This window comes from Rhincodon typus, chromosome 36 (assembly GCF_021869965.1).
Source record: "Rhincodon typus isolate 14 chromosome 36, sRhiTyp1.1, whole genome shotgun sequence".
NCBI classification, from domain to species: Eukaryota; Metazoa; Chordata; class Chondrichthyes; order Orectolobiformes; family Rhincodontidae; genus Rhincodon; species Rhincodon typus.
Window position 1 is genome coordinate 5229122 of NC_063367.1, and position 14897 is coordinate 5244018.

A 14897-nucleotide genomic window follows, 5' to 3' on the forward strand; every position below is an offset into this window, starting at 1 on the left:
ATTTGAGATAACAAGGTGTAGAGCTGGATGAACACAGCAGGCCAAGCAGCATCAGAGGAGCAGGAAAGCTGACGTTTTGGGGCTTTCCTGCTTCTCTGATGCTGCTTGGCCTGCGTTCATCCAGCTCTACACCTTGTTATCTCAAATATTTTAGATCTTTTGTTTGAATGTTTGAATAGACTAGCTGGAATCTACAACATGGCAGATGGTGCCGACTGAACTGAAGTGCTGTTACATGTTCTATGCTTGATATTCCTGCACTGATATTTGTAAGGAGCCTATTATTCTCCAGTGTGTAGTGATTGATTAACAAATAGCTTTTTTGGTCCTCCTTTCGCAACATGTTCTATGATTCCCTCACTGATCTCGGCTAAAATTGGATTATTGCTGTATGTTCAAATGCTGTGATTGAATCATTAATGATGTAGGTAGATTATGTCATTTTGTGTCAATCATATTGAAGACGAATGAATGTGTGTGGCTCTGCCTAATGTCCGTGTATTGGTTTAATTTCAGGAGCCCATCAAGTCACGAGCACCACAACTTCATTTAGAATACAGGTTTTACAAGCAACTTGGGAGCTCAGGTAATGTGTATCTGGATTTACAAGGTTACTGTTGGAAGAAAAATATTGCCTCTCCTGCAAACATTAGAGATAAAGCATTAAATTGCTAAATTAATGCACAGATCATGCCAGCATAAGTGGTTGAAAAAAATTGAAGCGCTTTTTGTTTCCTGACACCTTCCTGAGAGGCATGCTTGAGAAATATTGTGAATCCTCTATCGTCAATCCCGAAATGTTGCTGCCGATTTTCAGTCAGGATTATAAGCAAATAGCCAATGTCTTAGAACATTATTGCTGCACCACAGCAACATTTTGATTGTAAAACCAACTTTTCTTTAAATATCTGCTAAAAATTTCTGTTGTCAGCCCATTGAACTGGTTAAAGCTTTAGTCTCATAACTTCTCGAAAACCAGTTACAGTCATAGAATCACACAGCAGGAAAACAGACTGTTTGGTCCAACTTGTCCATACCGACCAGGTTTCCTAAACTGAACTAGTCTCATTTGTCTGAATTTGGCCCATTTACCTCCTAAACATATCTTATCCATGTACCTATCCAACTGCCTGTTAAAAGTTGTATGGTACTCACCTCCACCACTTTCTCTGGCAGCTCATTCCATACACGCACCACAATTTGTGTGAAAAATCTTTCTCCTCTCACCTTAAATCTATGCCCCCTAGTTTTGGACTCCCCTACCCTAGGGAAAAGACGTTGGCTATTCACCTGGTCTATGCCCCTCATGATTTTATAAACCTCTAAGGTGTCTCCCCTCAGCCTCCTACACTCCAGGGAAAAGACTCCCAGCCTTTATTTATAACTCAAACCCTCCACTTTAGGTAACATTCTTGTAAATCATTTTTGCACTCTTTCTAGTTTAATAATGTCCTTTCTATAGCACGGCAATGAGAACTGGATTCAGCACTCCAAATGTGGCCTTAACATTATTTTGTACAGCTGTAACATGACTGTTACAACTTCTATGTTCGACGCTCTGATCAATGAAGGCAAGTGCGTCAAATGCTTCCTTCATCACCCTGTCTGCCTGTGATGCCGCTTTCAAAGAACAACATACCTACACCCCTAGGTGTCTCTCTTTGACAGTACTACCCAGGGCCCTACCATTAGCTGTATAAATCTTGCTGTGGTTTGTCTCAGCAAAATGCAACACCTTGCAAATATCTAAATTTAACTCCATCTGCAATTTCTTGGTCCACTGGCCCAGTTGATGAAGATCATGTTGTACTCTTAGATAACCTTCCTCATGGTCCACATACCACCAATATTGGTATCATCCACAAACTTACTAATCATGCTTCCGATATTCTTATCCAAATATTCCTGTAAATGATGAACAACAGTGGACCCAGCACTGAACCTTGCCACACACCGCTGGTCTCAGGCCTGTGGTCTGAAAAGCAGCCCTCCACCACCACCTTCTGTTTCCTACCATCAAGCCAATTTTGTATCCGATTGGCCAGATCTCCCTGAATCCCATGTGATCTAACCTTACTAGCCAGTCTACCATGCGGAATCTCATCGAAGGCCTTGCTAAAGTCCATACAGGCAACATCAAAAGCTCTGCCTTCATCTATCTTCTTGGAGACCTCTTCAAAAGACTTAATCAAGTTTGTGAGAGACAATTTCTCACACAAACCCATGCTGATTATCCCTAATTGGTCCTTGCCTTTCCAAATACACTTAGATCCTGTCTCTCAGAATCTCCTCCAAGAACTTACCACTACTGACGTCAGGCTCACTGGTCTGTAGCTCCCTGGCTTTTCCTTGTAGCCCTTTATTAAATAATGGCACAACATTAATCACCCTCCACTCTTCCAGCACCTCACCCCTGGCTATCGATGATACAAATATCTGCACCAGGGCCTCCACGGTTTCTTCCCTAGCTTCCCACAGTGCCCTGGGATACACTTGTTCAGGTCCCAAGGATTGATCTACTTTGATCTGAAACTGTTTAATATATGCAATGAAAGGTTTTTTGCAAATTATAAAACTAGCCATAGAAGATGCAAATCAGGCAGTTTCTATAATGGGGGTTGAGTGGAGGAAACCCTTAACGTCAGTTTTACGTGTAGGCAGCAATTTGAAAATCTTCCCTAATAAGTGCAAGTTCTTAATAACAGCATTCTTTGCGTTAGCCCAATTTTCTCAAAATAGTTTAAGCTAGATAAAAGTTTCTCATCTTTAGACTTCAAGGACAAGAAGTCTGTCCTTCCTTCCCTCTAGCTCGTCATGAGACAAATAAATCTTAACCATTCAAAAATCCAAATTAAACATCATTAGAGATCCCACAAGTTGATTTAACCTGTATATCTATGTTCCCTTTCCCAGTTTGCTGAGATTCATAACTCATAACTGCTGAAATGTAGCTATAATTAACAATACTACCTAAAGCACATTGAATAGTGATATTTCATTGCAATTGATTTGTCTACCAAAAGCACTGAGAGTAGGAGCAGCATGTACAGCATTTAAAAATACAAGCATGCACCAGTTCATCTTTTTTAATGTACAGTAGCTGCCAACCTTTCCCCAGAGTTAGTCTAGAGAAATTAGAGACCTGTCTGTTGTATACTCTTTTACCAGTAACTGATCAGAAATTCTTGTGTGAAGGAATGTTGCTTGGACATTTGTGCATTACTTTTCAGATTTCCCACTGAAGTGCGAAGCCAGGGATCACTTTTCCCAAGGGTAGTGGAAATCTGGAACTCCAACCCATATGAAGTTGTTAATACCAAGATTGATAGGTTTTTCTTTGACAACAGTTTCTAGAAATAGAGGTGTGGTACCGATCAATAGTAAACAGACTTGAGGGTTGAATTGCTTACTGTGTTCCCTGACACTTTGTTCCATAAACAATGGAGTGGTATATAGTATTACTGGTCTTTAAGAAGTATATAAAACAGTAAGAGACATGTTGCAAAGATGAAGGCTGTTGCATTACGAAGTAAAATGGTGGCATCAATAAAAGTACAACTGAAGGCAAGGAGTGATTGGCTTTTTCTCAAATTAACGAGATCCTGCAAATGGTGTTCTGGAATTTGTGCTTCAGCAGAGGCACAATGAGAGCATTTCCCAGCAGTTCCTGAAATTAGGGAGCAGTTAAAAAAACCACTTTGAGAATGCACAATTGCTAGGGACAGGGCAAATGCATAACACAAGCAAACCAGCATATCATAACAACTTGTATATAGGGAGAAGAAGAATTAAGTAAATGGAGTGCCAGAAGAGGAATATCCCAAGTATAACACAAAGTAAATTGAGGAAAAACGCCATTATAAAGTGAAATTACACTCTTAATTTCCTGTGCCAAATGAATGCAAGGTTAGGAATCTGTGCAAGGCATTGCCTCGGGATGCGATAGAGAAATGAGTTCAGATCTGGTTTTCCCTTAGGGAAACAATGCTGATGTGAATAACTGCAGTAGAGTTTCATTAAGATATCGCCAGTGTTGATGGGAGAAGATTATGAGGAGAAATTTGAAAAACTGGGATATATTCACTTCATTGTCATCCCTAATTGCGTAAGGAAGGGTCAGACAAGTTTCACATTAATTAAGAGTCACATATTGATCAGCTCACAGGAATGTTTATTAGAACATAGCCCAGTTATCAGATTTCTAGTTAACCGGAAAATGGAACTGTTCAATAAAACAAGAAAAACAGTTCACTACTGTTCCTTACCTTGTTCGGGTTCTCTCTGAATTTCTCTAAATAACAATGCACTTTCGTTTGTCAGACCACTCTGCTGTGTAAGCAAGTCTGGTCTTCTAAAGGACAGTAGTCTGATTTTCTTGAAATTTTCTTAGGGAATCTAGTGATACAGGGGATGTTAAGTGAAGAATTTGGTCTTGTTGAACTGAAAGTTGATGATGGATTTCATCAAACTGCTGAAGTGCGTGAGTGAAGAACAGTGCTGCCTCGCTGTTGAAAAGTGCAATTCCTGCAAACTGGGGCAGTACAGCCACATTTGAAAGTGTTGAGTCTTCATTTTCATAAATCTGTTGAAACAGATAATTTGAAAGGGATGGGGACCGATTTGCAGAAAAGGAGAGATTACAGAGTGTTGGCTATGAGCTGAAGGTCGCTTAAATGTCCAGACATTGTGCTCAGAAATGGCTGGTGACAGAATGCAAGCAAGGAAAGTGTCAAAGGTGCAGAAGCAAATATATGAAGACTTAACAATTCTTTCTGTCTCCAAGAATCCTAATATATTAATTCTGATAAAATTAAGACAGTTTATTCCTGAAGAAATTTGTTTTTCTTTTAAATAAACTGGAGCATCATGTCAGAAACAGAAGACAACAGTTAACACATTATCACTATCCTTTAAGGGTTTATAGAGCATGATATTTTGGTAGAACAAAAACAGTACTGGAGAAACTCAGCAGGTCTGGCAGCATCTGCAGAGAGAAAAACAGTCAACGTATCGAATTCAGTGACTCAGAAGCTCCGTTTAACTCAGTTTCTCTCTCTACAGATGTTGTCAGCCCTGCTGAGTGTCTCCAGCACTTTTGTTTTTGTTTCAGATTTCCAGCATTTGCAGTTCTTTGCTTTTAGCTTGGTAGTTGGTTTGTAAACTCCTTTTTGAAGTTCTTCTAGCTCTGTCAGCAAGTGTATTGGTCTTGTTTGCTGACTGTTTAAAATTTAGGATCAATTTTCAAAAGATTAGAAGAAACAGTTCTTCTAAAAATATTGCATATATTTTTGCTTTATATGGCAAACATGATTAGAAGCAATATGATTATTATTAGTTTAGCTGCTCAAAATTCAGTTATGGCATTATAGAGTCAGAGTTATACCCCTCAAACAGATGCTTTGGCCCAACCAGTCCATGCTGAACCTAATTCCAAACTAAACTAGTTCCACCTGCCTGCTCCTGGCCCATATCCCTCCAAACCTTTCCTATTCAAGTACTTATACAAATGTCTTTTAAACATTGTAATTGTACCCACATCCACCATTTCCTCAGGAAGTTCATTCCACACGCGAACTAGGTAACAATTCAATAGGATGTCTTTCACCGAGCAGTGAACATTAGGTTTTTATCCTCGTGGATTACTTGAGAACAAAACATTTGCATCTTGTTTGCTTTTGTAAGGCTCAATCATTATTCCCACTGATATTTATATCTCCAGCTGAAACTTTTGGTTTTCTTTGCTGTTTTAAGCTAGAATGGTCTTTGATAGTTCAGCCAATATTTGAAATTAAAAGCTGAAAATGCTGTGCACAAGACACTGTTCAATATTGACTTGATCAAAGACAATCCTACCTCTTACATAACTCAGAAACAAAACAAATTATTTTGAAGTTTCAGGAATGTGTCATAGCTCAGTGCTTTTTTCTTTACTGGCTGGACTTGTTAAATGTTGGGATATAGTAATCTTCAGTATCCACATTGAAAAGATGCAATATTCAGGAAATATTAATCTCTATCCATTTAATTCAAGTTTCCTATTTCAAATCATTTGATCATCTATCAATTAAATATAGCACAAGTTACACATTTTCTACTACACCTTTATTTAGAGAGATTCCTTTCAGTAATTACTTCGCATGCCTGAGCGCTAGTCATAGTCATACAGCATGGAAACAGACCTCCAAGCTCTCTCTCATTCTGTGGAAATATGTCAAATTTCAAGCTTTTATGTTCAAATTTTATACACACCAAGAGGTTCAAATCAAGGTTCTGATCATGATGCAATATAAACATCAAACATCAGGCAAACAGGACCAGGTAACTGTAGCAATGTATTTTACACCAGATACACAAGACAGGGGGCCCCTCACAGAACCCACTTCCTCGTGGTTTCAGCTCAGCTATGTTTCTGGACCTATTAGTAACCTTTACTCACCAGAACGCATGGATGTGAACAAGCAGTAAAAACTCAATGAGCTTTAGTTAGAATGACAGCTCAGTGTAAACATTCTGCAGGGTAAATCAGCACAAGACTATGGCAAGCTATCTTGTTTTCAAATGTCAGTATTCACAATATTTTAGCTTTATTCCCCAAGGAGGTCAGTAAAACGAACTATTTGCCACAAGTTTGCATGCTGTGTTAAAAAGGCTAGTTTCATTTACAAGTATAACATATGAAACAGGATCCATTTTCAATGCAAACATTAACTTTCAATTTTGGGCCAGCTCGCAATCTCATCAGAATTCTAAAAAGCGCTCTCCTAGATAACCATGGTATCAACTACTTGTCTTTATTGAAAAAATGATACAGTTAACTGACTTTTCATATCCAAATCTGATATCCATCGAGCTACAATTTGCATTGCAGAGATGTGTTGTTTTTGTAGAAGCTTTGACCGTATGCCACTAACAATGTTAGTTTCTGCATTGCTCATAGAAGTCCGTAGACCAATCATTCCTTTGAAAACTGATGTAGTTTAGACAAGAATATGACCACCTCCAAGCATTTCTAATTTTCTCAACTCTGCAGTCATAATATCCTCTAAATCAAGACTTAGCTGACAAGACTTCCAGTCACCAGTCCATTCTCTACTGCACTTCAAATGGTTCATGCAATTCTTTCTGACATCACCATCATTCATCTCCTAAAAGCTTGTACTGCGTCCTACTTTAATGTTTCAGCATCTGAAAAATACCAAGGTAGTCTCAAGAGATGTTTGATCAGGCTACAGCCCTTAAAGTACTTTGTTTTAAAGCTGAACAAATCTGTGAAACGGACTCTATTTCTTGTATATTAGTCACATTTTCAAGAAGCACTGGACTGAGTTGTTATCTAAACCCACAATGATGCAAATTACTATTATTTAACAAGCAAAATTGTGTTCAACACCTTTAGTGAAGCTAAAGTTGAATTTTTAGCCTACAAATACTAATTGCTTCCCTTGGGTCCATTCATTTTTTGAGAAAGAACTCCTGTAATTACTTTACATATGTGTCAGCTTAAAGAAGTTGAAAATATTTGAGTACATACAGCTTGCAGGTTTGAGAACAATCTATATAAATTAACTGAACAATGGACTTGAATAATACCCAAACTCCTCTTCTCGATGCAGCTAATCAGTTCTTCCTTACCTTCAGCAATAATAAAAAGACCTGTTCAGCACCTCTGCCGACCCAGATTATTTTGCTGCACCTTTTTAATTTAAAAAAAATCAATGGACATGATATTGCATCTAATAGAGCACTTTTAAATATACAGAAACATCCAGAGGTGCCTAATGGAAGTGGATTAGACAAAACAAGACACCAAAGACTAGAGGCTGTTCAGACTACAATGTTACTCTGACATGGTCGGTGTTGCTGGTACTCCGAAACTATGGAAAGCACCATAGAATTTCTCCTGCAATGGAAAGTTTATTGTTCCTCTTAACCCTTTACCACACCCCACCCCTCAAAATACTTAAGAATAGTTCTTCAAGAGTTTCAAGCTCCTGCAAGCCAGCATTCATGAGTTATAACTGCACAGCTATCTGAATTAATGATTACAGCTGATGAGCACAATACGGTCATGTGAACCAGGCAATCAAAATGCAGCATAGGTCTGAATCAAGTATGAGTGTGGTTTTTTTTAACTAATGGGTAAAAGCAGGTTGGCCTTCGCAGGCTTTACAACATCTTTTAAGACGCTCCTCAAATCCTACCCGATTAATCAAGCTTTTGGTCAACTGCCGTAATATGTCCTGATGGCAATGTTTAAATCCACGTTAGTGCTCATGATTTTAAATTGTTTTCCATGATTTCTACATTACCAGTAGGTTTGTTCGTCATTCATCTGTTTTGCTCCTGATCAATCAGGATCGGTTGTCACTGAAAAGCTCTGCCTATTCTAATCTCCCCTTACTCAACACAATTGCCAGAACACTACTGCTTCTTCAACGCCAACTACTGCAAGTTACTGCCTAAACTGACCATGCTGACAGCCTACAGTATGTTCAAGTTAACATCAGGAGAAACTCTTCTGCTTGTCTATTGGGGTCCAGCAGGTCATGTCGCAACTGGAGGAATTTTAAGTTATCCTTATGTTAGCTAATCTTGGGCGCAGGAGCAGATCAATAGATGGGACTGCTAAGAAACAGAATAGGGATTGAAAAGCTGCACATTCAATTTAGAGCAGCAATTACAGTGGACTGGGGGGATATTAAATATTCGATAGATTTTAGGTTCGACTTTTTATGAAATAGGATATTTAAATTTTTAAGGAAACATTCTTATGTAAAGCTTGTGTCATTGGAATCAATACTCACCTACATAATTATTGTACAGTGGCTCCTGTATATACTATTTATAGGCTGCAGCCCAGCAATTCACCAACATTGCAGCATATTCTTCCCCTGTACTCTCTAATACTGAGGACTCTAAACAGCAGACTGTGGTGCCACTCTCTCCAACTTAGTTTCCCTCTAAGACACCTACCAGTTTGAGTTAGACAAATAAGTCCAAATGGATTGGTAAGAAGTCTGGAACTCCATATTCATTTGCAATGTCACTGTAGAAACACCAGTACCACAAAAACTGCAATCACAAATTATAATAGATAGCAAGGGCGACAAATGTAGTCTTCCCAACATTAGTAACATCAGCAAACAGTTATGTTGCAATTTAAAATTGTGCACAGCATTTCTGATTGCATTTTCAAGTGTCTTCAGTTCAACACTGGCCCCCTTAATTTCCCTTTTTTATCAGAGAGCAATGACCAATGCAATTGTGCTGATTTCTACTTTTGATTAATATCTCTGATTATAATATGAGTAGATTGGACAGTGGGACATGGACACACTCATTTTTTTATTTTTAAAAAGGACCATGTCCAAGTTCTGGTGGAGGTTGAGAGGTCATACCAGAGTCAAGATGCTCTTCAGCCTTAAATGCCACATGCAGTGAAAATTGCTTTGCTCTTGAATGTATTTCAACAAAGTTTGACAAGTAATACCTTTGCTCAGTATGAATTCAGTGCATCAAATAGCAATAGGTCATTTTTGCAATAATACTTAGCAAAAATATTTCTCGTTCACAGGCAATTAATGGTACCAATTGTATAATATGAACTGACTGTGGTACTTGCCAAACCTTTTGCGACATTCAGTCCATTTGTTGATACGGAAAAGGTTAATGAGACGGTAGTCAAATAGGCTGTGATATGAACTTATTTCTCTTTTTATATTTTAGTAATCGGAGCTTAAAGTTTCCGTGTTAACTGAGGAGGTAGAAGTTGATTTAGATGCAAAAATTACTGAAATGTTGATTTAATCCTAAGATTAAAGCAGAAGTTTGGGCAATCTAGTGTATGTATTTCAGAGAACTTTAATTGATAGGTTCTGTAGAAGAGATTACATCATCCTTTTTCAGAAAGAGTATGGTATGGAATGCTATAAATTTCTGCTTGGAAATTTCATTGGTAGAATAGCAACAAGAATGAAACAGTTGGCGACATAACAAAATTGCGGAATTCCATTCCATTTCTACAGACCCAAAAAAAAGTTATGGGGCAAATTAATTAACATTATGGAACTGTATTAGGTAATGCAAAAAGGTCTGAATCACCACTTCGATTTAAAAATATAGGTGTTGGAACAGATGCTTTAGAATTTGATTAATTCTCTCCCTAAAACTTGCACAGTTTTTCATAAATGCTGGCTGTTACAGTGTGTTTTTAAATTTTGTATGCTTAACAAATTTGATATGATGAAACCTCTTAATTTGAGGAATAAATTATCCCTCTTCTAAAACGAAGTGTCTGACCCACCAACTGCCTTGCAGTTTCCTGTCTTGATGCCAGTGTTGATCCCTCAATTTCAAATCCTTTCGTGGCCTTGCTCTTTCCCATCTTTGTAGCCCATATATAGTCCTAAAAATTCTAGAGATCTTTGCACTCCCCAAATTCTCAACTCTTGATTTTAATTATTCTACCATTGGCCACTATGCTTTCAGTTGACTTAGCCTTAAATTCCAGAATTTCTATCTCCATCTCTCTCACTTTTATAAGGTACTCCTTAAAACATGAAATCACTTTTCACTTTTGGTTACCTATTCTAATTTTTCTCTCTGTGGCTCAGTGTGAATTTTTAAAAGTAATGCAGACACTGACAGGCACTTTGTTAAATACCAATAAGATGGTGTTGTCAATCCCGGCTTTTAACATGCATATCATCCAGTTGAGACTTGGAGACTGGAGGCACAAAAATACTACAGAAATGATCCGAGACCTTTTGGTTACTGAAGTATAACACAGAAATTGCTGGAGAAACGCAACAAGCCTGCTCTGGAGAGAGAAATCGAGTCAGTGCTCGGAGTCCAGTGTGAATGTTCTTCAGAATCATACTTTACTCAAACGTTGATTCTGTTTCCTACTTCACAGATGCTGCAGAGTTTCTCCAGCAATTTTTGTACTTGTTTCAGATTTTTAGTGTTCACGGTATTCCGATTTTATTTCAAATTCTTCATTCTGTTAGCCTATAATCTCTTGAGAGCAATCAACAGAACATTGTAAAATGTCTGTGCGATTTTATTGGATGAAGCACCTATATTACCAGTTCTCATAGTTGAGACAAACCAAGATGGTGGAGCTGCTGGTTGTTGTACAGAGTTGGATAAGGTCAAAAATCACACAACACCAGATTATAGTCCAACTGGTTTATTTGATAACACTAGCTTTCGGTGCGTTGCTCCTTCATCATGTATAGTGAGAGAGGCATCAAGACACAGAATTTATAAGTAAAAGATCATACTACTGATGCGAATGTATTAAATAAACCTAAAATGGCTGGCTGACTCCCTCGTGTTAAATCTTTAAGCAGTTAGACCCTTTCTCTCTCACCCTCCCCTCCCGCACGCCCCCACACAAAAAAAACTGGTGTGAATTTGCCATTTGCAGATACGTTCTATTTTGTTCAAAAGGCACACAATTTGTAGACAGTCAGTCAATGGGATGTTTTAGAAATTCCTGCTTTTGTCTTTTTACCCCTAAATATTCATCTTGTAATTTGCCTACATTATACATTTGTTATATAAATGGAAGGAGACTGAAACAACTTTACACACCTGTACTCAGTAGAAAGAGGTTGCAATAATTCCACATTCTTCACACTGCAAAACTGAAAATTCATTTCTAACTTTAACTGAATGATTCAATACTCAGATGGGGCAAAATACAAAACATGCCAACTAATACTATTGGGAATCCATGGCTGAGCTACAGCTCTCTATGAAAACAAATGTCCATCCTCTCTTTTATTAGGTGGAGCAGGTGTTTCATGAATGTACCCTTTAAGGTGTATGTGTGCACGACCAAGCAGCACTCAAGAAGGTACCATAAAGGCCACTCAAGTTATTTTCTTAAAGATATCAAGTAGGCACATTTGTGCAAAATAATTTAAAGGTACTGTGCATTTAAATTGAAGGCCGTGAAAATTCAGGGCGATCACTGATGCCAAGATTTACAATTGTTAGCTTGGGCAAACGCTTTGATAGCTAAGTAAAAATAAAAACAAAAGTTGCTGGAAAAGCTCAGCAGGTGTGGCAGTATCTGTGAAGAGAAATCGTAGTTAACATTTTGGGTCTGGTGGCCCTTCCTCAGAACTAAAAACAATGTTGTTTAATATTTTTATCATCTTAATTGGCATTTTCTATTTGTTTATATTGTGTATTAGCTATTCATGACAATAAGCACAAGGTGGGCCTATGAAAGTAGCCCTCAACAAGTGTCCTCTTGGGATCATACCTTCAACCAAATATACCTCAGCACTTTTGCATTACCAAAAAAAAGGGTGTTAAGTTGCTAAAATTAAAACAGCTGGTGCTAAATACTTGCCAAGTCACTTGACATATATCCATCTTGCATGCAGCATACTAAAGGGAAAACCCAGTAGTTGTAGTATATTGGATTTCCAAAAAAATGCATTCAATATGTTGCTACATGGAAGGTTACCATCTCATGGGGTTCTAGATGATATTCAGTGTGGCCGGAGGATTGGCTAACATACAGGAAACAGACGGATGTGTTATTTTCAGGGTGACGAACGGCAACTAATGGCATGTTGCAGGGATTGGTGCTAGAGCCTCAAATGTTAATTTGACATCATCAGTATTAATGACTTGGATGAAAGGCCTGAATGTGTTATAGCCAAACTTGCAGATGATATGAAAAGAGGTAGGAAAGCAAATTTTAGGGAGACTATGATACAATTTGCAAAGTTAGTGGGCAAAAATGTGGCAAATGGAGTTTAAAATGTGGAAAGTGTGAGGTTATCTACTTTAGCAAGAAGAATAGAAAGGTAGGTTATTATATAAACGAGAGATTCAGAATGCTACAGTACAGAAGGATCTAGGTATCCTTGGACATGAATTACTAAAAGGTAGAATGCAGGTACAGCAAGAAATTAAGAAGACAAATGGAATGTTAGCCTTTACTACAAACAGGATGGAGTATGAAAGTAGGAGAGTCCTGCTACCACGATACATGAAATTGATATTGTTAAGGTGGATATACTGGCTTTGGAAGCAGTTCAGAGAAAGTTCAATATGTTGATTCCTGGGAGAAGAGGTTTTTACTACGAGGAAAGGTTGAACTGGTCGAGCGTATGCTCATTGGAGTTTAGAAGGAAAGCAGCTGATCTTGTTGAAACGTAAAAGATTATAAGGGGTGCTTAACGACAGAGTCTAAAAGAATGCTTCCTCTTGTCAGGAAATCTAAAATTATGTGGTGCAGTTTTAAAAAAAAGTATTCCATTTAAGATGGAGGTGAGGGAGAATTTCTAATCTGAGTTGTTAGTCTTTGGAATTCTCTTCTAGAGAGTAGTGGTCATTGAATATATTCAAAGCCTATGTTATATAAAAGTATTCATCAGCAAGGGAGTTGAGAGTTATGAGGGATGAGCAGGAAAGTGGAGTAAAGGCCTCCATCAGATCAACGAAGATCTTAATTTATGACACAGCAGACTCAATGGGCCGAATGGACTACACCTACTCCTCCTTTATAAAATTTAATAGTATCACTCAGCCTCATGAGAAAAAAAACAGAGGAGCTTGTGCATTTCACACTGGACTTTGAAGCACAGCATAAATGATCTTCAAAGCCTGAAGTGCTAGGAACCAAATGAAATGAAGCTGTTCAGCAAATCCACAGCAGCACCTCCTCCCTTTTAAGTGTATGCTGAGTAGAAAATGTTCTTGTATGGAGAGGTTTGTTTCCTGTCTGACACATTAAACCTGGATAGGCTGAATAGGACAGAAACTTTGTTAGCAAAAATCTAGAACTTAATGCACAAATATTGAATGTACTTATGTGAGCTTGTTCTGCTGGCTCATGTATTCTAAAACTTACGAGGGGAATCATGAATGTTACTTTCAGTGGTTCCTGAATAATAGTGCAGAAATCATAACTTTGTAACACATTCATGTGTCTAGAATTCATAAAATATTCACGTAATTCTGATCCCACAGTATTGTGTTGTTGTCTGGAAACTGGTCTAAGTCTGTGAGGAATAGCTTAAATTCCCCAATCCTTTTTGGTAGAAGACTCTTGCTGTGTTCTTTACAACTGAATTTGTTAGCTCAGTGCTTTAAAATGGTGCAAGTAATCTTGTTTTCCTGAAACCTGATGTTTGTTCAGTATCTGGGGCAATGGTTAGATTGAATCCTTTATCTCCTGCTTGAACTATGCTGCTATCCTGGGGTGCCACATAAGCTCAAGAAATCCAGGAATTGAAGTAATCCACCTGGTTGAACAGGTTTCGGTTGTACATTCCAAAGCCGTAATACCATGTAAGTGTTAATTTCATGTAAATGTCAACCCAAGAGGGAGTGCAGCGAAGGTTTACCAGGCTGATTCTGCGGATGGCGGGACTGATGTACGAGGAGAGATTGACTAGGTTAGCTTTGTTTTCGCTGGAATTCAGATGAATGGCAGGGGGGTAATCTAAAAGAGACTTTTAAACTTCTAGCAGGACTAGGCAGGGTAGATGCAGGGAGGATATTCCCAATGGTGGGTGTGTCCAGATCCGGGGGTGGGGGAGCGGTCACAGTCTGAGGATTTGTGGTAGACCATTTAGGACAGAGATGAGACATTTCTTCACCCAAAGAGTGGTGACCCTATGGAATTCATTACTACAGGAAGTAGTAGTAGCCAAAACATTGAATGTATTCAAGGGGCAGCTAGGTAAAGCACTTCGGCTGATTAGGATCAAAGGACCGCGGGGAGAAAGCAAGATTAGGAGATTGAGTTGGACGATCAGCCATGATCATGATGAATGGCGCAGCAGGTTCGAAGGGCTGAATGGCTTCCACCTGCTCCTATCTTCTATGTTTATATACCTCAAAAAAAAAACCCTGAGTTTTTCACA

General features: G+C 38.4%; 1 protein-coding gene across 3 annotated transcripts in view; it reads left to right on the top strand.

Moving 5' to 3' along the window:
* Nucleotides 1-14897, top strand: part of LOC109934754 (casein kinase I-like) — a 193053-nt gene that overhangs the window by 74959 nt on the left and 103197 nt on the right. For all 3 annotated transcript variants that reach the window (XM_048617262.1, XM_048617260.1, XM_048617261.1), the window contains one exon: nucleotides 517-586. In XM_048617262.1, coding sequence (XP_048473219.1) covers nucleotides 517-586 — 70 coding nt within the window. The remainder of the gene's footprint in view (nucleotides 1-516; nucleotides 587-14897) is intronic.